Source organism: Rhinolophus sinicus, chromosome X (assembly GCF_036562045.2).
Source record: "Rhinolophus sinicus isolate RSC01 chromosome X, ASM3656204v1, whole genome shotgun sequence".
In the NCBI taxonomy this organism is placed as follows: domain Eukaryota; kingdom Metazoa; phylum Chordata; class Mammalia; order Chiroptera; family Rhinolophidae; genus Rhinolophus; species Rhinolophus sinicus.
Window position 1 is genome coordinate 81,801,979 of NC_133768.1, and position 22,990 is coordinate 81,824,968.

Sequence of the window (22,990 nt, forward strand, 5' to 3'; positions counted from 1 at the left end):
GAATATTACTCTGGAGCTGGACTGCTTGGGTTCAAATCCTGGCTCTGCAAACTAAGTTACTGGACAAGTTATTCAACCTGTTGGTACTTCAGTTTCCTCATTTGTAAAATGGGGATAAATAATATATTTCACATAGGGTCACTGTGAGGATTAATTGCGTCAATCACATAAAGTGCTTAGAAAATTGGGCCTGGTACATAGTAAGTGTTCAATAAGAGTTATTATTATTGTCTTTATCCTCATAACAATCTTTGAGGCACTGGGTCAGATAATATGAAAGATACAAATAAGGCACATCCCTACCCTCAGGAAGTTCACAGTCTAATTGTAAACACAGACATGTAATTTAAGTGATAATTTTATTTTTATCACTTAAGTGGGTGCTCTCTGAAATGCTGACATTGTGGGAGAAACATGTGATATGGAGAGGGGTCTAGTAGCAATAACATTTCAGTACAATTCTATAAGCACTGAATGATCACCACTGAATTCAGAACATTGTGTCCTGAGAATATGAACGTCAATATAATCAGATGCTTGATATTCATGGTAGTGATGAGAACAGAAGGAACTGTGACTGCAGATAACATTCTTTTACTAAAATACTTCCATTTTTATAAACAAAAGAATAGTATGTGGTGTTAATGCCTTTGAAAGTATTCAGTTTTCCTCTCTTTACTTTGAATGGAAACCAGTCTGGACAGAGAATTCATAGAGTCTATCATCAATTTGTGACTCTGAAAAAATTGGTTCCAGTTTCAAAAACAAAGATACAATGTTGTTGCAATCCTGAAAGAATGGAATGATCTAGATGGACTTGCCATTTTACCAATTTAGAGCTTTACTATGGATTAAAAATTGAATCAAAATGTAAGAATAGTAACATTAAATAATGATATAATTTACATTTGAGGAATATATTGTTTCATTGCTGTACCATTTACTGCACAGGAAATAGATTTTTAACATAAAATATTGGTTGTCTTTTTTTAAAGTAGTTTTCCTCTCTCAGAAATAGTTATGAAGATGACAATTTATGTTGCAGTCATTTATTTTGTATGATTCATGGAGAAACACTTTAAAAATAACTTTGTAATAAAGACAGAAAAATGTTTATTCATAATTGTGATTCATCACAATTATTTTTGAACATTTGGTAAATCCTATTTCTGTGAACTTTTATGTACTTTAAAATCCTTTCAGAGCTTGTTTAAGGTCCTCCATTATGAATTCTGAAGAAGTTTCACTTTGTGAAGAAAATGGGCTTGAGGTAATAAGCATAGTGTGTGACAAGGGGTTATATATGTGTTCCTATCCTCTCTTCATCTTTTCAGTTTCTCTTTTGAGAAGTTCAAAGAAGTCAAGGGATTGTTTTGGGGAATTAAAGTAATTGCAAAGAGAAAGAGCATGGTCCTGTAACCCTTCCAGTATGGCATGTTCTGTGCTTCTGGGCCCAAGGGCAGGAGCAAGGAGGGCGTAGGGTGTGTATTGAAAGGTTTCTCTTTCACAAGAGAAGAAAGTGAGGTTACCATGCCAATTTTTAAGAGACCAGTGATGGCGCCACAGATGTGTTTTCTTAAGAAAGGGAGAGAGAATATGGCAGTGGTAACTGGAGCCACATGCTGTATTTGGCATTTGTTCCAGAATTGCTTAGTTGAACTGAATTTTCTGCTTAAAGATTGTAATTACTATTTTGGGGATGGGCAATATACCATTCTGAATTGTATAGAATGAGCACGTAGCTCTCATCTTCATTTTCCCCAAAAGGCTATTAACAGTGTGCCCTAAAGTGAAGGATTTTGTTATGCTCTGTGGATCATGAGTAGAGCAGTCATAAGGTATATCAATGAGCTGCGCCCTCTACAACTAAGATTGAAAGGACAAAACTTGACTTGGAAAAAAGTCCTGGAAGTACACACTGTTCCCCAATAAAGTCCTGTTCCCCCTCCCCAATAAAATCTTAAAAACAAAAACAAAAACAAAAACAAAAAAAACCCTTTCTGGACACTAATAATGATGCCTAGAGTTTCCAACCTCACCTGGAACTTCCTAAGGGTTGTGAAAATGAAATTTGCACTAACTACAGCTACTATAATCTGTGTTGCACTTCTATCAAGATCTTTAAAAAAAGATCCAAGATGGACTTCAATGGCAATTTGAATTATGTTGTTCTGTCATAATATTTCAAGACATCCTGACCCCCACCCTTATGAGCCACTTGCCTTCCTCCTTACTTTCCCTTGGGTCCCCTGCACGCAGGCACTTTCAGTTATGATGCTACCTCAGGGCTGCCCTTTCTGTGTTGAAATGCTCCAACTAAGTCTTCCCTTTCCCGGCACTGTGCCCACTTTCCAATCACAGTCCCTCCTTTAGGGTCCCTCAACCTTAAAATATCCACAAGTGGTGATTTGTTCCCTCAATGTCCTAATTCGATCTTTGGAAAGGCAAGGGTAGAAGTTCATGAACCCTTACTTGAAATTGTGAAATGTTATGCATTTGGAGTAGGGAGTGTCCACAGATTTCTTCAAATTTTCAAAGAGGTCAGTATTCCTGCAAATACTAAGAAGTATTGCACTAAGGTATATAGTTATAGTTTCTATTTGAAGATTATTTATATTTTAACAGAGGTTTCCTGGAAATAATCTCTTAACCTAAAAAATTGTTCTGTAATAAAGGAAAAGCAGGCTCCATGGTGGGGAATATATTATTTAGGGGAAGATTTTTGTGATACTTCACCACATTAGATGGGTAACTGCTTATTTTTTCCCTCTATATGTTTAATAATGGTGACAAAAGGATTTATGCCTCCTTTTTCACCCTATGGTTATGGCCTTAATGAATGCAAAGATATATTGTAAAATGTTAACACAAATGCCAACATGAGGTGGGGAAGTATTAAGTCCACTTTGGTTTGCAAACATTTACTGAACACCTATTATATGCAAAGCACAGATCTAGGTGATATGGGATAGGAAGATAAATAAAATCCTGTACGATATGAACCTTCTAGAACCTGACAATACTTATGGTAGGGGAATAAATAGATACATGAACACATACATAATATTAATGTAAGACAGATTACGAGATGTGCTACCATACAATATGGGAGAAGAAATTGTTAAAACTAACTAGAAAACATCTAGGAAGCCTTAACTAAATATAGAAACAAGGCTGTAAACTGTCAAACCTCTGGGCCTTCCGCTTCTCTCATCCCTTTTCCTGAACAATTACCCCTTAATACTTTTTTTTTTCTTAAACATATTCAGAGATTGGGAGCATTTACCTTTAAACTTTATTCTCTGTCTTCTTTATCAGGAAATAAAAAAGGTGCATAAAACGTTAAAATAAATACATGTACTCACCACTCAACTTAAGAAATAAAATATTACGGATATAGTTGAAGCCGCCTGCATAGGCACACACTGAAGTTTTCCTCTTTTGCTAACACCCCCTGCTTTTGATGAGAGGCTTTCAAGGATGACCCTCAATGAGCCCCATCTTCTGGTATTCACACCCTCCCCTTGAGTGTGGGCTGGACTTAATTACTTGATTCTAATGAATAGAATATGACAAAGGTGATGTCACTTCTGTGACTAGTTTCCAAAAAATTGTGACTTTCATTATGCTGGCACTCCCTGTTGCCCACTCACTTGCTCTGATGATGCCCACTGCCATGTTGTTCGATAGTTTTGGGAGACTCTCAAGGCAAAGACTCAAGGGAGGCCTTCAGCCAACAGTTTATGAGGAACCAAATCCTTAGTTCAACAGCTGTGAAAAAGTGAATTCTGTCAACAATCATGTGAATGAACTTGGAAGAAGTTCCTCTCCAGTAAAGCTGTCAGATGAGACTGCATTCCTGGCCAATACCTTGATTGAAGCCTTGAGAGAGGTCCTGAAGTCGAGGACCCAGATGAGCCATGCCTGGATTCCTAAAAGTGTATATTTAAAGCAGCTAAGTTTTGGGGTAATTTGTTATACCACATGATAACTAATACACCTTCCAAGAGGTAACCACTATCCTAAGTGTGCTATCATTCTCTTACATGTCTTTGTATACATCATTCCCATGCATGCCTACACACACACACACACACACACACACACATACTATATATATATATAGATAGATAGATAGATAGATAGTATACGTGTGTACTATATAAACATATATAGTATGCACACACACATAATAATTTTACTGCATGTTCTTAAAATCTATATAAATGATATTATAATATTTGTATCCTTCTAAAATTAGCTTTTCCCTTATTTATTTTTCCACTGCCACCGCACAATCTTTGCTTCTCTTGGAGGTCTTTCTCTGTGTCTCAGCTGCTGTGAGTTCTAGTCTTGTCCGCAGCCCAACCCTTTCTGTCCTGTTCAGTTTACCTGCTATAGTCTGGTGAATTAAGTCAGGTCCCACTCTAGGTTAAGCCCATCTTCTTTCCATATTGCTCTCTAAATCAAAATCTAGGCCTAGGCTCTTCAACATTACGTGAGTCTCTAGGTAAACCTGGATCATTACTTGGTTTTCCTTTGATAATGGCACTTTCCAGAGGAGTATGAACCTAAAAGTTTAATGTGTGTAAGAATTATGTGGAAACCTTGTTAAAATGTGATTGTGGAGATCCAGGGAGGGTCTGAAATTCTGCATTTCTACAAAGCTTTCAGAAGTTGCTGATGTTGTTGATACATAGACCACGTATTTAGTAGCAAGTTTCCAGAGGCTAGATGTCCATCTTCACAAAAACTGTTTTAACTTGACATTATATATATATATATATATATATATATATATATATATATATATATATATATATATATATATATGATACCAGTGAAGGATACCAGTAAAGGAACTCAAAATAGGTTTACCCAATGATGGAAAGTGATGGCTTTCAAAGAAGCCATCACTTTTGCTTTTTTGTTTCAAAGCAAAAACAAATAATGTAAGTATTTACTCAGTGTTATTTACCTAAGAAGAAATCTGTCCCTACTTGAGCTTCTTCATTTAAAACAAACTTTTAAGGAGTGACCTCACAGAAATGGCAGCATGCTTCTTGAAATCTCCCCTGAAAGTTACAACAAATTGAGCAGCTATAATTCAACAAAGGATTCCCTGTTCATCACACAGTAATGCATGACAGACCTGCATATTGAATCACCTGAAGGTCGGAAAATTGGACTAGCAGATACCGGGGCCCAGGGCCCCAGGATGCAGACCGGAGTTCGCTGCAGCCTTGGGAGAGGGAAGAATCCATGCTGAAGGCGCATGCCCTGTGGCCCACAGTCCTGCCTGTGCGATAAGCACATAAGTCAGCTGAACCCAGCATTCGGGGCAGAGACCTCAGGTGAGACTGGTTTAAACCCTCACTACCAGGCAGAAAACAGAAAACAAAGACACAGAGCCTGGCTGCCTCCACGCCCCCTTCCCAGAGATCACCCTATCTCCACCCTCCCAATGTTAGAAGCAGGATCCAGAAGAAACGGTAGCAGTGTTGGATTAAAGAACAGAATATCTACACCCCTGAGAACTGGAGCCACGGTCCTGCAGATGCATGCTGTGGCAATAGGGAAAGAGCTGTGGGGGTGAGATAGCTCTGGGCTGGTTGGAGCCAGAAAAGCATTAGCTGCCTCTCACAGATCAACTGATTTTTGACAAGAGTGCCAAGACCATTTAATGGTGAAATAATAGTCTTTTCAACAAATAGTGCTAAGACAACTACATATCCACATGTAGAAGAAAGAAATTGGACCATGTCCCACACCATATGCAAAAATTAACTCAAAATGAATCAAAAACCTAAATATAAAAGCTAAAACTATAAAACATAAGAAAGTATAAGGGTAAATCTTCATGATCTCCAATTTTGAAAAGGATTCTTATTTATTACATGACAAGGACGAGTAATAAAAGAAAAAAATAGATAAATTGAAACTCATCAAAATTAACAACTTTTGCACTTTAAAGGACACTCATGAAAGTGCAAAGACAACCTACAGACTGGGAAAGAATATATGCAAATCATTAATCTGATAAAGGAGTTATATCTAGACCACATAAAGAATTCTTGCAACTCAATAATAAAAACATAAATAACCCAATTAAAAAGTGGGCAAAGAATATAAAAATATATTTTCCCAGGGAAGATAAACAAATGGACTATAAGCATATGAAAAGTTTTCCAACATCATCAAGGAAATGCAAATGAAAATCACAATGAACTTCGTACCCACTAGGATGGTTTTAATCAAAAATTCAGATAACAAGTATTGGTGAGAATGTGGAGAAATCAGAATCCTTGTACAATGCTAATGTGTGTGTGTAAAATAATGCAGCCACTTCGGAAGACAGTCAGGTAGTTCCTGAAAAGTTTAAACATAGAGTTACCCTATGACCCAGGAATTCTCTTCTGAGGTATATATACAAAAGAGAAAGGAAAATACTCATATATGTCCACAAAACCTTGTACACAACAGCATTATTCATAATAACCAAAAGGTGAAAGCAATGCAAGTATTCATCAATTGACAAATGTATAAACAAAATGTGGTATATCCATACAATAGAATATTATTTTGCCATAAAAAGGAATGAAGTCCTTACTGATACATGCTACAACATGGATGAACCTTGAAAATATTATACTGAGTGAAAGAAGCCAGTTACAAAAAGCCATATGTTATGTGATTCCATTTATTTGAAATTTCCAGATTAGGGATATCTATAGAAAGAAGGTAAATTAGTAGTTGCTTGGGGCTGGAGGGAACAAGGAATAGATAGCTAAAGGTATGGGATTTCTTTTGGAGGTGATGAAAATGTTCTAAAATTGGTAATGGTAGCACATGTTTGTGAATACAATAAAAACCATTGAATTATACACTTTAAATGGGTGAATTGTTGGGTATGTGAATTATATTCTAGTAAAACTGTTAAAAAAATAAGCTGGGGTATTCATAGAGCTCATCTTGGGTTTTATTCCATCTCTCTGGGATCACTGTCTTTGTTGCCTAATATCCAGTGTCTTGAAAACTGTTGCTTCATATTTTCTGTCTTTTTTGGTTGCTTCACCCTGGAGGGTAAATACAAATCCTATTACTACTCCATCTTAGCCAGAAGTAGCAGTATCCCTATTTTTCAATTAGGGAAACTGAGGCCAAAAGTAGCTAACTGGCTTGCCAAAGTTTGTGCTAGTTGGTGGCAGAGTCAGGACTATAACCAAAATTTCCTGATATCTAATCTGAAGTTGAGACAGGATTGTTTCTTGTCTCTCCAGCTTCTGAGGCATCTTGATAGCAGAAGGTTAATTAACCAGTCATAGACAAAATAAATATCTGTAACTTGAGGATCCCTGAAAGGTCCAGATCAGTTCTCCGATCTCCCCTTATTCAGTAAGAATTTACTGCACACCTATGTACAATGCCTTTTGGGAGACATTCCTGGGCACAGGGAAGCAGGTGTTACCATCTTTGGCAATATGAAGCTCACCATTTATTTGAGAGAAAAAGCTGCATGTGAAACATCTCTGTGAGTCAAGCCTGTTTACTTGTAATATAGTAAATGACTCAGTCAACTGTGTAGCTCAGAGAGTCAGGAGGGGATTCATAGCTTTCCTCAGGAAAGGCTTCTGTGAGGAGGTAGAACTGGGGCTTCAAAAGATGGTAGCATCCCCTGACTGGATAGGTCAGTAAAGGCAGGACATTGTCTCCACAGGGCATTTGTTAAAATGCACACAAGGCCTCAGAGGGTCCTTGGCTGTAAGAGAAGCCTGAGTCTTGGGGTGGGGGAAGGAAAGGGATACTGTCATGGTTAGAGGGCAGATCTAGGGGATTGAGAGTCCTGTGTTGTGGGAATGACTAATAACGCAGCTCCTTTCACACTGCAAAATCAAATGCTCCCAGGCAGACAGTTTGTTACAGGAAAACAAGTGTTTTCCCAGGTTATGAAAAGCTGGGTTGTCTATTTGAAGTTACAGATAAATACTTCAGACGCTAGTCATTCAATAATTTACTAAGCATGTATTGAGCACCTACTACATACTGGAAGTTTGCTAGGGGCTGGGGATTCACAGCTGCCTAAAACTCATGTCTTGCCCTAGTTCATGGTCTAGAGTAGAATACACTTGGACAATGATAACTAGTCCCTTAGGGAAAACTGCTCTTCTCCACCCCACTCCCTATATCAGTCAGAAGAAGTGGAGAGTTCCTTTCCCTTTGTAAACCTGTCATCAGGGGAAAGGACCCAAGGCCATAACAACTTGAAGAGGTTTTCATTTAATGTCGGTGTGGCAAGGGGCACACCCCAAAGACCAATCCGGAGCTTTCCTTTACAGCCTGGTCCTCAACTCACTGCCTTTGCTAAACCTTCTTTTCTGTATCTGCCTCCCACACTCCCACTGAATTACAGTGATATGTGTGTACATTGTTTAGCTCCTCTACGAAAGCACAGGCCTTTGAGGCAGAATATCCAGACCTGGTGTTCCTCTTCTATCTGCCTAGGGCCAACTGTCCACAAAGGGCCTTCCCATCCCCTCTCCGTTTCTCTCTTTGGATCCAATACACGGCCACCTATGAGGTTTCTGCTCTTGTGGCTGGTTGTGATGCTGGGATGCCTGGGAGAATGAGGGATTACACCCCCCAGGTGAGACCCATCTCACCCCCTCCACACACACAGGGAGTGACTTGGCCTGTTGCTGGCCTCTTTGCCCACTGTGTTACAGCCAGACTGGGCTGTGGGTGCTCCCCAAAGAGAAGCAGCCACACAGGGGTGCCATCTCCCTACAGGAGCTGAAAGTCCTGGGGTCAAGAACGTGGGGTCCTCAAGTTGAGCACTTCCTGCTGTTCATGGAAGCCACGGGAGGGGCAGGGGACTGTCAGGAGTCCTGGTCTCTCAGGACTTGACGTTGCCTCCCATGTCTCAAGGGGCTCACTGCAAGGCCCTGTGACTTGGAGCACCGCCCCCTGGGAGTGGAGTGGAATGTTAGGGCTCCGTCCTTTATATTGAGAAGGAAATGCAGCCCTGGTGGGCTCTGGTCCCAGGGGCGAGTTTGCACCTACAGATGCCCCTTTGCACTTACAGGCTCACCTTGCTTGTGGGGTTTGAAGCAAGACTAGTATTGCTGTATGACCCTCTGCCTGTGCAGGGCCTTGCCATTCACAGAGATACTTCTCCTTCATCATCTCATTGATGTCTTCATTTTTCCTGTCCTGCTGGTTTTATAGCTCAGTGAATTGCAATTTCCCCACATATGTGTGTGTGTGTGTATATATATATATATATATATATATATATATATATATATATATATATATATATATTAGCAGTACAAGTATCTGAGAAAAAAAACAAACATACCCATGCACCTTGGTTGACAGTTTAAGTCTGATAACACCACACTCAGCAATTACAGAGCAGGAACATACTCCCTGGTGAGCCAACAGTAGAGTTTCAGGGAAAATCCCTCACATCTATGAGTATATTATGGTGTCAGAAACCCAATTTACCAAACAGACCATGAAGAATGGTTATTCACAATTTGAAGTTATACTTATTTTAAAAGAGATTCATAAAGTTACTGAATTTGAGTGTGTATGCATTGGTTGTAGTCTCAGGGTTTTCAGACAGGAATTTATAGAAAGAAAGAGATTCTATCCCACAGCTGACTAGTGGCCAAACCTAGGACTTCGACCCACTTTTTCTGAACCCTGGACTCGTCATCTGAGCCTCCCTGAGATGGAAGGGTTTGTATCCAGGCTACTCCTTAAACACTAAGTAAAATACCATGTTTCCCTGAAAATAAGGCCTAGCTGGACCATCAGCTCTAATGCGTCTTTTGGAATAAAAATTAATACAAGACCCGTCTTAATATACTATAAAACCGGGCTATAATATAATATAATATAATATAATATAATATAATATAATACTCAATCTTATTTTAGTATAAAATCGGCTATAATATAGCATAGTATAATATAATGTAATATAATATAACATAGCATAATATAATATAATATAGTACTTGGTCTTATGCTAATTTTTGCTCCAAAAGATCCATTAGAGTTGATGGTCCGGCTAGGACTTATTTTCGGGGAAACACGGTAGAAGGAAGGGAATGTCTTGAAGCCCAAGGGTGCAAAGCTATAATATACTGACAACCAATAAAAACTCAGAAAAAAAGTGTCTCTGAAATTATTATATGCTGCAAAGCAGTTGAAGGGGAAACAGGACTTGAATTCCTTAAAGTGAATTTACATATAAAGATCTAGAAACTCATCTAATAGCATTTTCTGGAGGAATGAACAGGAGATGTCAGGGTGGGAAGACAGAGTCTTGATTGGATACTTTCTAACTGTGGGAACTTGTAGAAATCATTCAACCTTCTTCAACGTCTGTTACTCAAACAAAAAAATGATGCTAATACCTGAATTATTCCCAAAGATTCAACTGAGGTCATCCAGTCAGTCCCCATACCTGCTCTATTTCATCCTAAATGTCTTTTGAACCCTCCACTTCTCTCTATCCTTATTCTTTTTTCTTTAGTTCATCTTCCCTGGTCTCTTCCAGGCTGTGTCTGTCCTTTTCATTCCACTCTCCACATTGCAGCCAAAGAGATCTTTCTAAAAGGTAAAGCTGGTCACATCACAAATCTGCTTAAAACTCTTCAATAGCTTCTTATTACTCTCAAGATAAAATCCCAACTCCTTACCGTGGTTTACAAGGCCCTTCATGGTCAGGCATCTGTCTGCCTCTTTAGGCTCATTTCACACTGCTCCTCTCAAATTCTAGTCTACATCCAAAATAAACTAGTAACTGTTTCCCAGTGAGCCAACATCTCTCAACTCCAGCCTTTGCAGTAGCGCTTAGTCCTCTACCTAGAACTCTCAGCCCCTTCCAATGCCCTCTTTCCTGCCTGTAACCCTGTAATCCTGCACAATTCTGTCTATGTTGCCCACTGGGGAAGCCCTCCCCAATTTGAACTGCTCCTCTGTGCCCCTCCCAGCACCCTATGCTTCTGTCTTCTTAGCTCTCATCACTCTGATTGAAACTGCCTTTTCCCTTGTTGGTTTCTCCGGCTCAGTTTTGCAGGACTTTGTCTTACTCATGTTGAATGAATGATGAATGTTTAAATGCTTTATAAACTGAAACTTGCTACACAAGTGTTAGACATTATGTAATATTACTGTTTTCCAGTTGGTTATTAAATATTATTGGTCTACTCACCCATTTGATAACTAGCATCACCTTTCAATTACATCATTCTGGTTCCTTCTTAAGCCCAATACTAATAAAGGCTACCATTTACTGAGCATTTAAACTGGGCCAGGTTCTGTGGTAATATTTTAGATATATGATCTCATTTACTCATTATCATGGCAATCTTATGAGGTAGGTCCTATCATAAGCATCATCCCCATTTTTCCAATGAAAAAACTAAGGTGAGATCAAAGATATTAAGTAGCTCGTTCAACATCAAATAACCAGATTTTGACTCCAGGTACATTAAGTTCAAGATCCCAACATCGATTCTAACCCTCTCCCAGTTCTGCCGAAGTCTTCAGATAAGGGCACTATTACCAAAGTGAATAGTAACTCACAGAATGGGAGAAAATATATGTAAATCACATATTTAATAAGGGATTAATATCCAGCATATATAGAGAACTCTTAAACCTCAACAACAAAAAACCAGACAACCTGATTTAAAAATGGGCAGAGGACTTGAATAGATATTCTCCAAAAGAAAATACACAAATGGTCAATATGCACATGAAAAGATGTTCAACACCACTAATCATTAGGGTAATGCAAATCAAAACCACCTCATACCAATTAGGATGGCTATTATAAAAAGAAAACAACAGAAAAGAACAAGTGTTGGTGATGATATGGAGAAATCGAAACCCTTATGAATTGCTGGTAAGAATGTAAAATTGTGCAGCTACTGGGGAAAACTGTATGATAGTTCCTCAAAAAATTAAAAATAGAATTACAACATAATCCAGCAATTCCATTTCTAAGTATATACCCAAAAGAAATGAAAGCAGAGCCTGGAACTGATATTTGTACTCATGTTTATAACAGTATTATTTACAATAGACAAAATGTGGAAGCAACCCAAGTGTCCATTGATGGATGAATGGATAAGCAAAATGTATATACATACTGTACAGTGGAATATTATCCAGCCTTTAAAAGGAAGGAAATTCTGGCACACGCTACAACATGAATGAACATTAAGGACATTATACTAAGTGAAATAAGTCAGTCACAAAAAGACAAATGTTGTATAATTCCACTTATTTGAGGTACCTAGAGTTGTCAAATTTATAGAGACAGAAAGTAGAGTGGTGGTTGCCAGGGACTGGAGGGAAAGGAAAAAGGGGAGTTTTTGTTTAATGGGTACAGAGTTTTGGTTTTGCAAGATGAAGAAAAATTCTGGAGATGAATGGTGGTAGTGGTTGCATAATAATGTCAATATACTTAATACCACTAAACCGTACACCTAAAAGTGGTTAAAATGGTAAATTTTATGTTTTGTATATTTTTACCACAATTTATAAAAGATCCAAGATTTAACCATTTCCCAATCCTGCCAAAGTCTTCAATAATTTCCTTCTGATGAAGATTTGCTGCTTTCCCTCCAGGTAACCAGCCTTTTGTTTCTTTTACCTCCTAAGACCAGACTGCTCTCTGCTGGAATCTCTAGAGCAGGGCCCAGCATCAGGCCTGTAGCTCATTTTCCTCCTGGGAAGAAAATGCCTTACATGGAAGGCAGCCAGCACATACTTTGCTCACAACAGTCAGCAGATGGCTGTGGATCCCTTCTGTTCTCAGGAATCACATCGGGACTAATTGCACTGTGCATTTTCCATCACTGGTAGCTAATCCCAACAGTGACGTTGGGCATCGTTATTAATAGGCAAAGGACAGACAAAGAGAGAGGGGAAATGGCTTGGAATGAGTCACACAGCAAAGTTAGAACTCCGAGCTCCCAGCGACTAACCTCGCCCTGGGCTCTGTCCCACTCACCTGGCAGCTCCAGAGACTTGCTGTTTTTGTACTCTGGGCAACAAACTCTCTGGCTAACAAAGTGGGTCTGACTTGTCTTGCAGAGAAATGAAGCAAAATCTTTCTTGGGATGGTATCATCTGATCTTACTACTTCTCCTGGTTGGCAGGAAACCAGAGACCCCAATTTTTGCTGAATGACCTTGAACACATCATTGAAAGTCTCTGGACCCTCAGTTTTCCCTTCTGTAAAATATGGACAAGAATTATTGATGCCCACCCCCAGAGAAAATGGATGAGCCAGGGAAAGAAGGATTGGGTGCACTTATCCAATCTATTCTGCATTATTCTTTACACTGGTGAACCCCAAACTTGGCAGAATATCATAATCACATGGCTAAGCTTTAAAAATACAAGTTCCTGGTCCTTGACTAGCCAAGTTTACTTGGATTTCTCCTCCTTTCTCCTGGATATAGCCCTCAATGTGAAGGGAACCACCTTGAGTTGAGCATTGGGGTGGTCTTTAACTTTTCTCTTTAAATCCTCTCCAACTTAGTTTAAAGGCACCTTCTCTATGAGATGGAAAGCATTGCAGTCTGTCCCCTCTGAGCTTTCCCTTGGACTCACTGTTCCCCAATTTTGGTACTTCTCACATATTGCCTATTATTTTTATTTAACTCTTTCAAATCTTTGCCTCTCGTGTCCTCAGTTAGCTATTGGAAGATAAGAACTGTGTCATATCCTTCTCTTATTGTCCCACAAATGCCAACTCCATTAGCACATAGCATGTGTTCAATCAATATTTGTTGACTTGCGAATCCTGTGATTAGGAAAATCTGGAATAATTTATTACTTATGGGAGGTGTTCTGTGTTCTTAGGAAGTTTTCTGATCTCATGGAAAGAACTTTAAACAAAGATGCAGGAGACTTAACTTCCAATCCTGGCTGTGTAATAAACTCCCATTGTGACCTGCAGTAAACCAGTTGCTTTCTCTAGCCCTCAATTCCCTCATTTGTGAAACCAGGGCTGATCTGTAAAGTGTCTTTTAACTCTGGGTTTGGGCTACTCTAGATAGCAAGGGGCAGCCTTTTCCATAGCCAATGCCATTAACGCCCACAATGCCTATTTTTTCCTATAAGGGCTGCCTAATTGATGGTCAGCCCCAGTTTACAAAATGAGAAACTCAAGCAAAGAGCAATTAAATGCTTTGGCCAAGCTTGCATGCATGGCATGTGTGCATGTGTGTATGGGTTGCTCACTCCTCACCCCAGGCCCTTGGTTTTGATTGGATTCTTCCACCCCGTAGCTGTTTAGCAGTTCTTCCCAAGTCTAGGACTGTCAACACTTAATAATGTACATGCCTACTCTCTTCTCTGTGAATGACACAGTGGAAAGGTACAACATTCCAACTGGGTTTCCTCTTGTCCCTCTGCACACTCCCATCCAGGACCAGAACGTCCATTGCCATGTTCATTATGATCTGTTCAAATACTGTCCTCTGAGGAGGAGATGAAAGACACAAGACACTAATCCTTGCCCTCACGGAACTTCTAGTCTGCCTGGGAAGTGGGGACAAGAACGTGGTGGGAAAGATGTGCTAGTATATGTGAGGGAGGACCTGGGCGCCAAGTGCTGCTTTGACACATCTCCAGTACCTAGAACAGTGCCTGGTACATAGAAGATGCTCAACAAATACATCAAAATATGTGAAAATTGCCAGGGTTTTCAAACTTTTTATTTTAAAGAAGGGAAAGCCTTTCTTCAGTGAAACAAGTGGATGTGAGGCTGCCCTGGCTGAGGGGAGTTAGGGTCGAGCCCTGCCTATTGTCTCCTCTGGGCCACAGAGATGTTCCTCAGAGCCCAGCTGGAACACTTACTGCAGTCAGTTGGAAAGGAGATGCAGATCAACTCTTGCTCTTTTTCCTGGTTAACCTTAGCCACGGGGATCCTAGCCAAATAAGTGGAGGTTTGAAGAACCTGGCCCTGCAGAAGAGAATATTTGAATCTGAAAAAGTGTTGTCAATCTCTCCTCTCTCCTCTTTCTGGGGAGCTCCAATTAGTAAGGGCAGAGGGGAGGAAGTTTTGAGTAGGAGATTTGTGAGTTGGTCCACAGATGTATATCGATGTAATATTTGTTTACTTTAAATAAAGAAGGAAAGAAAAACGTTGTGGTAATGTTTTTCAGTATTCAGTAGAAACCCATTTGAGCAGTCCCAATTTGAAAGTACAATGTAAAACTCTTGTGAAATCTGTTCAGTGAGTAGATGGTGCTGCCTTTCCACAGTGCCCCCTGCATCACCTGGCTGGCAGCTATTAACATTCCTGACCAAGTTCATGGTCGGCCTTGGACACATGCAGCTGCTAGAGCATCTTTACTCCATGCCCGCAGGACTGAGACCCACTGCCTGACTTGGCCTTCTCCTTGCCTCTCCACTCCTGACTGGCAGGGGAGGGGAAACAACCCAGGGAATGCATACTTGTCAAGGTGGTCCAAGCAGGAAGGCACATCCCATATCTGCATCTGGAAGACAATTTTGGGTAACCGATATCTATTTTTTAAAACTTGTCACAGGGATAAAGCTATTTAATTAAGAAGTTTTCATCATTATCCATCTCATGGCCATTTCACATAAATCTCCTTACCAGTGAGTGCCACATACTGTTCCTCCTTACTGGTGCCAGAAGAGACAGGCAGATAATAATAGGGACCCAGCTATAGACTTAATGTCCCCCAAAAGTCATAAGTTGAAAGCTAATCCCCAATGTGATATTATTTGCAAATGGGACTTTTGGGAGCTGATTAGGTCTTGAGGGCTCCCTTATAAATGGCATCTGTGTATTTAGAAAAGAGACTGCAGAGCGATCCCTTGCCCTTTTCTGCCATGTGAGGTTACAGCAAAGACAGCCATCTGTGAACCGGGAAGCAGGTTCAGACCGGACACTAACTCTGCCAGAGCCTTGATCTTGGATTTCCCAGCTTCCAGAAATAAATCCCTCTGAGAAATAAATTTCTGTTTTTCACAAGCCACCCAGTCTATGGTATTCTGTTATAGCAATCTGAATGGACTAAGAGAGATCCCATTCAACAGCAGGGGAAACTGAAGGATAAAAGGCGCTCACTTTATTTTTTCATTTTTAAAAAATATTTTATTAAATTTATTGGGGTGACAATTGTTAGTAAAATTACATAGATTTCAGGTGTACAATTCTGTATTACATCATCTATAAATCCCATTGTGTGTTCATCACCCAGAGTCAGTTCTCCTTCCATCACCATATATTTGATCCCCCTTACCTTCATCTCCCACCCCTACCAAGTCGCCAGGAGCCTCAGTTTCTCCCCAACTTTCCAACATAGCCATCTGCTCCACCTCTTGGCCAGTCCCCCTAACTTCCCTAATCTTCAAAATCTAGCTCAGGCTTGACTGCCTCTAGCCACCCCTGCCCTTCCACTTCTACTGCAGGCTTCACCCCCTGGCCAAGCCCCTACCGACAGTATCTGGACTAGTCTTTGTATTTAATCAGTTGAGTAGGTATCATTAAATCTAGTCTTAGGATAGAAGCCACTCAAAGTTAGGGCTGGAGGGAACCTTGGAAATTAAGAGAAACTAAGGCTTCCCCAGAGGTCTTGCCCAAGGTCTTACACCAAGTTATGACCAAGCCAGGGCTGCATGCCAAGTTTTCCTATGCATGCCTTATGCCTTCCCTGCTGTATCCTGAGTTTTTCTTTTCTTGGTCTTTCCCCTACGTGCCAGCTTCCCTTCTCCCCTCTGACCCTAGCCCCCCCCGCCCCCCCCCCCCCCCGTCCTGTCTCACCAGAGGGAAGCTCTAAGGATGGCCACACAGTACCTGTTCTCTGTGACCTTGGTATTAACTCAAGGAGGAATTAACGACCTAAAGCAACACAAAGCTGGGACAGAGCCTGTGGTCCCCAGCTTTGAAACATGATTTGATCTCAACTAAGTTCATCCCTGACATTGGTTCAGAAGCCCAAACATGGTTCCCACATTTTAGGTCACTTGCCCAAGGTCACTCAGCTAAGAAGTGGCCACAGCAGGAGCCAACTGCAGATCTTCAGGCCCCAGGGGCGGCGCTCTGCCCCGGGTACTGCTCCAGACACTGCCCAGAGCCCGCAGATCTGGAGACCGACTGAGCCAGAGGCAAGCCCAGACCCCGCCTCCCTACTCCAAGGAGCTTGACAGTGGGGGAAGTGCGTTATTCCTTTAGGTCTCTAAGCATCGCCTACTTAGTTGTGCGTGTGGCTCGGGTCCGAAGTGTGGGGGTGGGCGGGAGACAGAGTGTGGGCGGTTTACACTGGCCTTCTGAAAGTAAGCGGGGCACCCTCGAGATCCCCTAGCCATTGTAAGCCAAGCCCCGGCGGCTTGTGCGCAGCCCTATGCGTGGATGTCCGAACTCTGGGTTCTGAAGCGGCGAACCTGGAGGCAGCTCAGCGGGCCACTGGAGTCAACCAGGATTCGCGTACTTTCTCCAGAGTAGCCCTCTCGTGTCCCGTTTTCTGCCTGCTATTCTCCCACGCCCCCAGAGTACCTAATGACCCTCACAGGCCGAGTTCTGGCGGCCGCCCTCATCCAGCTAGCGGCCCGCGGGGCTGGGTGCGTCTCCAGTGAGACTCCCGCCGCAGCGCAGGCTCCGGTGTTGGGGGGAGAAAGGTGAAGAGTAGGGCACGCGGGGCGCCTCCTCCGGGTCGGAGTTGGCGAGCGCATCTTCTCGGCGCGTCTTCCACCACTCAGCCCACGCCGCCCAAGTTCTACACACGCCGGGCCGCTGCTCCGAGTCACTCCCAGCACGAGAGACCAAGCGCCCTCGGATAACCGCATTCACTATTTTTGGAGGACTCCCGGGGAAGGTGGTCAGGGACCCCAAGTGTGAGGAGATGGGGCGGGGCTCCCAGGGCTCGCTGGCTGGGGTCGGGACCCGGGTGGGGGTCTTCCCGGGGGCGCTCCCAACCCGCTTCCTTTCGCAGACAGCAGTTGTCACCCGCAGAAGGGCGAGCCTTGGGCGTCCGGAAAGACCTGGCGGACTGCGCGTCTCGAGGTACCGGCCTCTCCGGGGAGGGGCGGGGAAGAGGGCCGCTAGCGAACAGCTGTCAGGGGGACCTGTTTGGAGGTGGGATGGGGTGGGGTTTGGCGACAGAAGAGCCTGGGAGCAGACACTGGGTTCTTTTCTCTCCCCCTCTTCCGAAAAGGAACCACATTGCCAGGGAGAAATAAGGTGGAGTGTAAACACAAACAACCTCAAAAAGAAGCCAAGAAAAGCGAAGCCAAAAGAAGCAAGCGCAACACTGTTACAAAACTGTCTGGTTTTGTAACAATTTCCCCGCCGCCGGCCAATGAGCGGCGTGGCGGTGCGTCACGTGGTGCCGTTTTATATAACACTTTGCTGAGACAAGACAGTTATTAGGCGGCGCGGGGCGGCGGGCATGGAGCTCGCGGTGGCGTGGCAGGGACCGGCGTGCGGCAGCGTGGCCGCAGTGGCAGCCCCAATTCCCTCCATCTGCCGCTTCCTGCTCAGGGTCTTGGGCCGCTAGACGCCTCCTCCCGCTTGTGTTCTTCTCTCTATGGATTCATTGCAGACTCGACAGATGCTGAGCTTGCCCACTGAGCTTGTTAGCAACAACTTCGAGCTGGCGGAGCCGGCGGCATCAGTGGACCGGGTAGACACAGGCTCCCATCCGGAGGCGGCTACAGAAGGCTCCGCACCTCTACTGACGCGGAAGCCGGAGCGGGAGCAGCCTCCAAGGGCTTCGACGACTGAGTGCAAAGTCTTGCTCACGCAGGCCGACGCCCTGGCGTCCGGGGGGCGCCTCCGCGAAGCCCTCGAGGTGTACAGACAGCTGTCAGAGCGGCAGCAGCTGGTGGCCGAGCAGCTGGAGCAGCTGGTGCGCTGCCTGGCGGAGAACGTCCCGCAAGGCGAGGCGCTGGCGCCTGCACCGGCGGACCGGAGCAGCGTGGTGAGCTGCGCGGTGGTGGCGGAAGAGGCAGGGGTAACAACGGCCTCTGAGGCCACCGAAGTGTGGGACGGCTTCAAGTGCCGGAAGTGCCATGGATTTCTATCAGACCCCGTGTCCTTGTCCTGCGGCCACACCTTTTGTAAACTGTGCTTGGAACGCGGGCGGGCAGCCGACCGGCGCTGTGCGCTGTGCGGGGTCAAGCTCTCCTCTTTGATGGTGGCCGCAGGGCGGGCGCGCGGGGCCCGGCGGGCTGGGCAGCCGCCGCCCCTTCGGGTCAACGTGGTGCTCAGCGGTCTCCTCGGCAAGTTGTTCCCGGGTCCGGCACGGGCGTCGCAACTCCGGCACGAAGGCAACCGGCTGTACCGCGAGCGCCAGGTGGAGGCGGCGCTGCTCAAGTACAACGAGGCAGTTAGGCTAGGTGAGCCCACAGCACCGCCCAGCAATGAACCTGCAGGGAGGTGGGGGATGGACAGGGGCCGAGAAGCACGCTGGGGACCGTGGGGGAGGACCAGGTTTCTGAAGTTTGGCCTCTGACTTCGTCTCTGTCCCTATCAATTTCTCTCTGTGTCCCTGCCTCTCTACCTCTGTTTCTTTTTCTGTCTCTTGTTAGGTTCTGTGTTTCTGTGTCTCTGTTTCTGTTTGTGGCACTGTTTCTCTGTCTTTCACACCTTTGTCACTCCTTTTCTTGCTCGGTGTCACATCTCTGATTCCCTGTCTCTGCTCCTCCCTCTGCTTTTTCACTCCTGTACCCCCTCTTACACCTGCCCGCACCTTCCCTGCCAGGAAGGGAACTTTGCACTCTTCCCACCCTCGCGCCGGCTCCGCTGGGCTCCCGCCAGTCCGAGGTATTCGCTCCGCGCCTGCGTCTGCAGTCCTGCCTGGCCCCGGCCGCCGTTGCGGCCTGGAGGTGTCCCTTCCGGGGCCGCGGATCCGGGTGGGGTGGGTCCGGCGTGGAATTAGGTCAGGAGAGCACTGGTTGCATAAGGGCTGCGAGCGGCCGGAGCCCAGCGGCCCCTCCTTCGCGCGGGCGGGCAGGATTGTGTAACGGCTGAGGTAACCGAAGTGGGCCACGCTCTCCTCGGAAACCATCCCGCGAGCCTTGGGGGCGAGGGGGGGTAGCGCTCGCGCCCCGCTGCCCTGTGACTCACTGTCACTGCTTCCTATCACACGGGCTTCGGCTGAAATAGATGCCCCCCACCCCCGCCGCCGCTGCCAGCAGCCTGCGCCTTCGCCTTGAACCCCTACCCCGCCAGCCGGGCATACTACCGGCCGGGCCACTGCTCAGGGATCCGGAGGGCTGTGGGCTGGCTATGAAGGGAACACGCCTCTGTCCCGTTTTCCCGTGCTACCTGAGGACTTATGGGTGGGCTTTGCAGGTTCAAGGGCAACGTGGGCAGCCCCACCCCTGTGGCAGGACTAAGTACCTGAGTTCCCCCAAGGAGAGGCTTCCCCGATGCCCCCACATCTGGTCCCAAGAAGTGGCCGCTGAGCCGCCGGCCCGTATTGCCCAGTTCGGGCTGGCTGCCAGGAACTCAGCCGGCAGGGCGTGGAGTCTGGTGAAGCGTCCTGGGGAGGAGGCAGCAGAGCTGGGCAGACAGGGCTCTGGGATCCGAGGGTGCCTTGAGCCCATCTCTGATGGGTGGAGGAAGAGGGTGGGCTGGAGTCTCCACGTGTTGAATCTCCACCTGAGCAGGGCAACAGGTAATGGGGGTGGGGGAGGAACGAGGGTTGACTGGGCAAGACCGGCAGCTGAGGGAGAGGGGGACTCCCCCACCACACACACACTCATTCTGTGCCCAGGCAAAGCACATTATTTTCTGCTGGCATGTGCTGCAGAAAAGAAGGGACAGAGAAGACTGTAAACTCTTTGCTAACGTCGTAAGAATAAGTAATGGGCACCCAAGCAAGCCATGGCACACCCCTGGGGGAAAAACAAAACAAAACAACAAAGCCTGTTCCCACAGAAGAAGCTGGATCTAGGTCCCTGGGAAAGAACAGAGCAATACGAAGGAAACAGGTGGAGGCCACTTCAGCCTAGGTCTCCAAGGGAAGTTCTATCCCTTTCAGCTGTCACCGAAGGGCCAGGAAAGCCCCTCCCTGCCCTCTTCCTTGCCCTTTGTTGCTGCGACCACTTTTCCCTGGGGTTTTTCCTTCTACCTTCAGAGTAGTCAGGGTGAGTGCCAAGACCACTTCAACCTTCTAAGAGGAAAGGAATCTTTCCAACAAAGAGTATCTTTGTGCTGAAAGACAGCCACTCTCTCCTCACTATTCTAAGTACTGTAACCCCCTTCAACAAAAAGGAACCTGTCCCCCACCCCAGATGCAGTCTGGCCAGTTAGCAATGAATCTGACCAGCTAGCTGTGTGACTTTCAGTAAATGCCTTCCCCTCTCTGGGCTTGATTTTCCTCATCTGAAGAATGGGTTGGTTGAGCCATCTGATTTCTAAAGTCCTGTCCATCCCTGGCATCTACTGATTCAGAGTGTTGGTGACAGCCAACCTCACTTTATTCTCAGAAGCCTAGTCCGGGTTCATTCACATTTGGAAATCTGTGATGAGAGGTTGGAGCCTTGCAAATACATTTCCATTTTCTTCAGAGAAACTTAATATGCGCTCGGTTTTGTAGACAAAGATGTTGCTAATGCCACAAGGAGACTAAATTAAACTTGTCAGGGGTCACATCTGGCCACTTCCCTCTCCCCCTTCCCTGGCCTGTTACCTTGTGGGTGGTACCTCACAGCCTTCCTGTTGCTAGCCACACGTAGCCATGAAGCACGGTGCCAGGGTTTTCTCTATGTCAGTCACACGGACACCACAGGCCCTCTAAAGGAACTGCTTCAGAGAGCGGCAAAAATACTTCTTTATAGCTGAGGAAGCTTAGACCCAGAGTGGCTGGGAGCATGGTAGTCAGGGCAATATGAGTGCTAGAAATTGAGCCTAATCCTTTAGATCCCCAGTAGAAAAGTCCTAGATAACTTTTAAACTTGCCATTTGCTCAAGCTCCATCCTCATACAGGACTTATCATGTGTTTGTTCTGGGGGCATTAATGAGGGCTTTTTTCCCCCCTCATTTTGGCAGCTCCAAATGACCACTTGCTTTATAGCAACCGATCTCAAATTTATTTCACCTTGGAGTCTCATGAGGATGCACTGCATGATGCAGAAATAGCATGTAAGCTCCGCCCAATGGGTTTTAAGGTGAGTGTGGGATGGGAGGGATGGGAAGGGGTTGTACTGTAGACAGGAATTGGCAGAGAGGGCTCCACCCTGGGGGGTAGGGGCACTAGAACTCAAGCAGAACTGGGAGGGTTTGCAAGGGAGCTGGGGGACCCTTGACAAAGGGTGATTCAGGGGTCTGGAAAGGTACTGGACTCTTCCCCAATTTGATCTCTAATTGATGATCTACAGAGCAGCCTGGGCTTTGTGACTCCAGGACATGGACTTGGGAGCCCAACTGCCTAAGTTTATGTCCCAGCTCTGTTACTTTTACAAGCTGTGTGACCTTGGGCAAATTACTTAACCTCCCCATGCCTCATCTCCTCATCTATAAAATAGAGATATTAAAAGCACCTACTCAACAGAATTTGTTGTGGGAATTACATGAGCTAATACATGTAAGATGCTTGGAACAATGCCTAGCACATAGCATTATATAAGTGTTTGCTGTCATCAACATCACCATTATTTTCCAGGGACAGTAGAAAGAAGAGAGTAAGGGAAGTATCGCTGGCTGGTTGTGCCATTTCGAGTCCTTAATATAGTCAGTCAGCCTGCCAGTATCCACAAACATCTAGGTCACATGGAGGGGTGGGGAGAAAGACAAGCTAGGCATCTCTCAGGATGCCAGGAGGCAAAGTGTCACCTTCTCCATCTCTGTCTGGCCTCAGAACTGGCCCTTTGCCACATGTCAATATTTGGTTTATAAGATTAGATTTGAGCCTGGGCTCTACTACTTCCAGCTAAGTGGCCATGGGAAAGTCTCTTCACTCTCTGGACCCCAAGTGT

At 44.7% G+C, this 22,990-nt stretch overlaps 1 protein-coding gene across 2 annotated transcripts in view; it reads left to right on the forward strand.

The window, feature by feature from the left end:
• Positions 1-18,427: 18,427 nt before the first annotated feature.
• The window catches only part of LONRF3 (LON peptidase N-terminal domain and ring finger 3), a 59,487-nt gene continuing 54,924 nt past the window's right edge, over positions 18,428-22,990 (forward strand). Inside the window, exons 1-2 of one of the 2 annotated variants that reach the window (XM_019717045.2) lie at positions 18,428-19,404; positions 22,065-22,183. In XM_019717045.2, coding sequence (XP_019572604.2) covers positions 18,594-19,404; positions 22,065-22,183 — 930 coding nt within the window. In that variant the 5' untranslated portion in view covers positions 18,428-18,593. The remainder of the gene's footprint in view (positions 19,405-22,064; positions 22,184-22,990) is intronic. The other variant, XM_074323600.1, reaches the window with a different exon arrangement.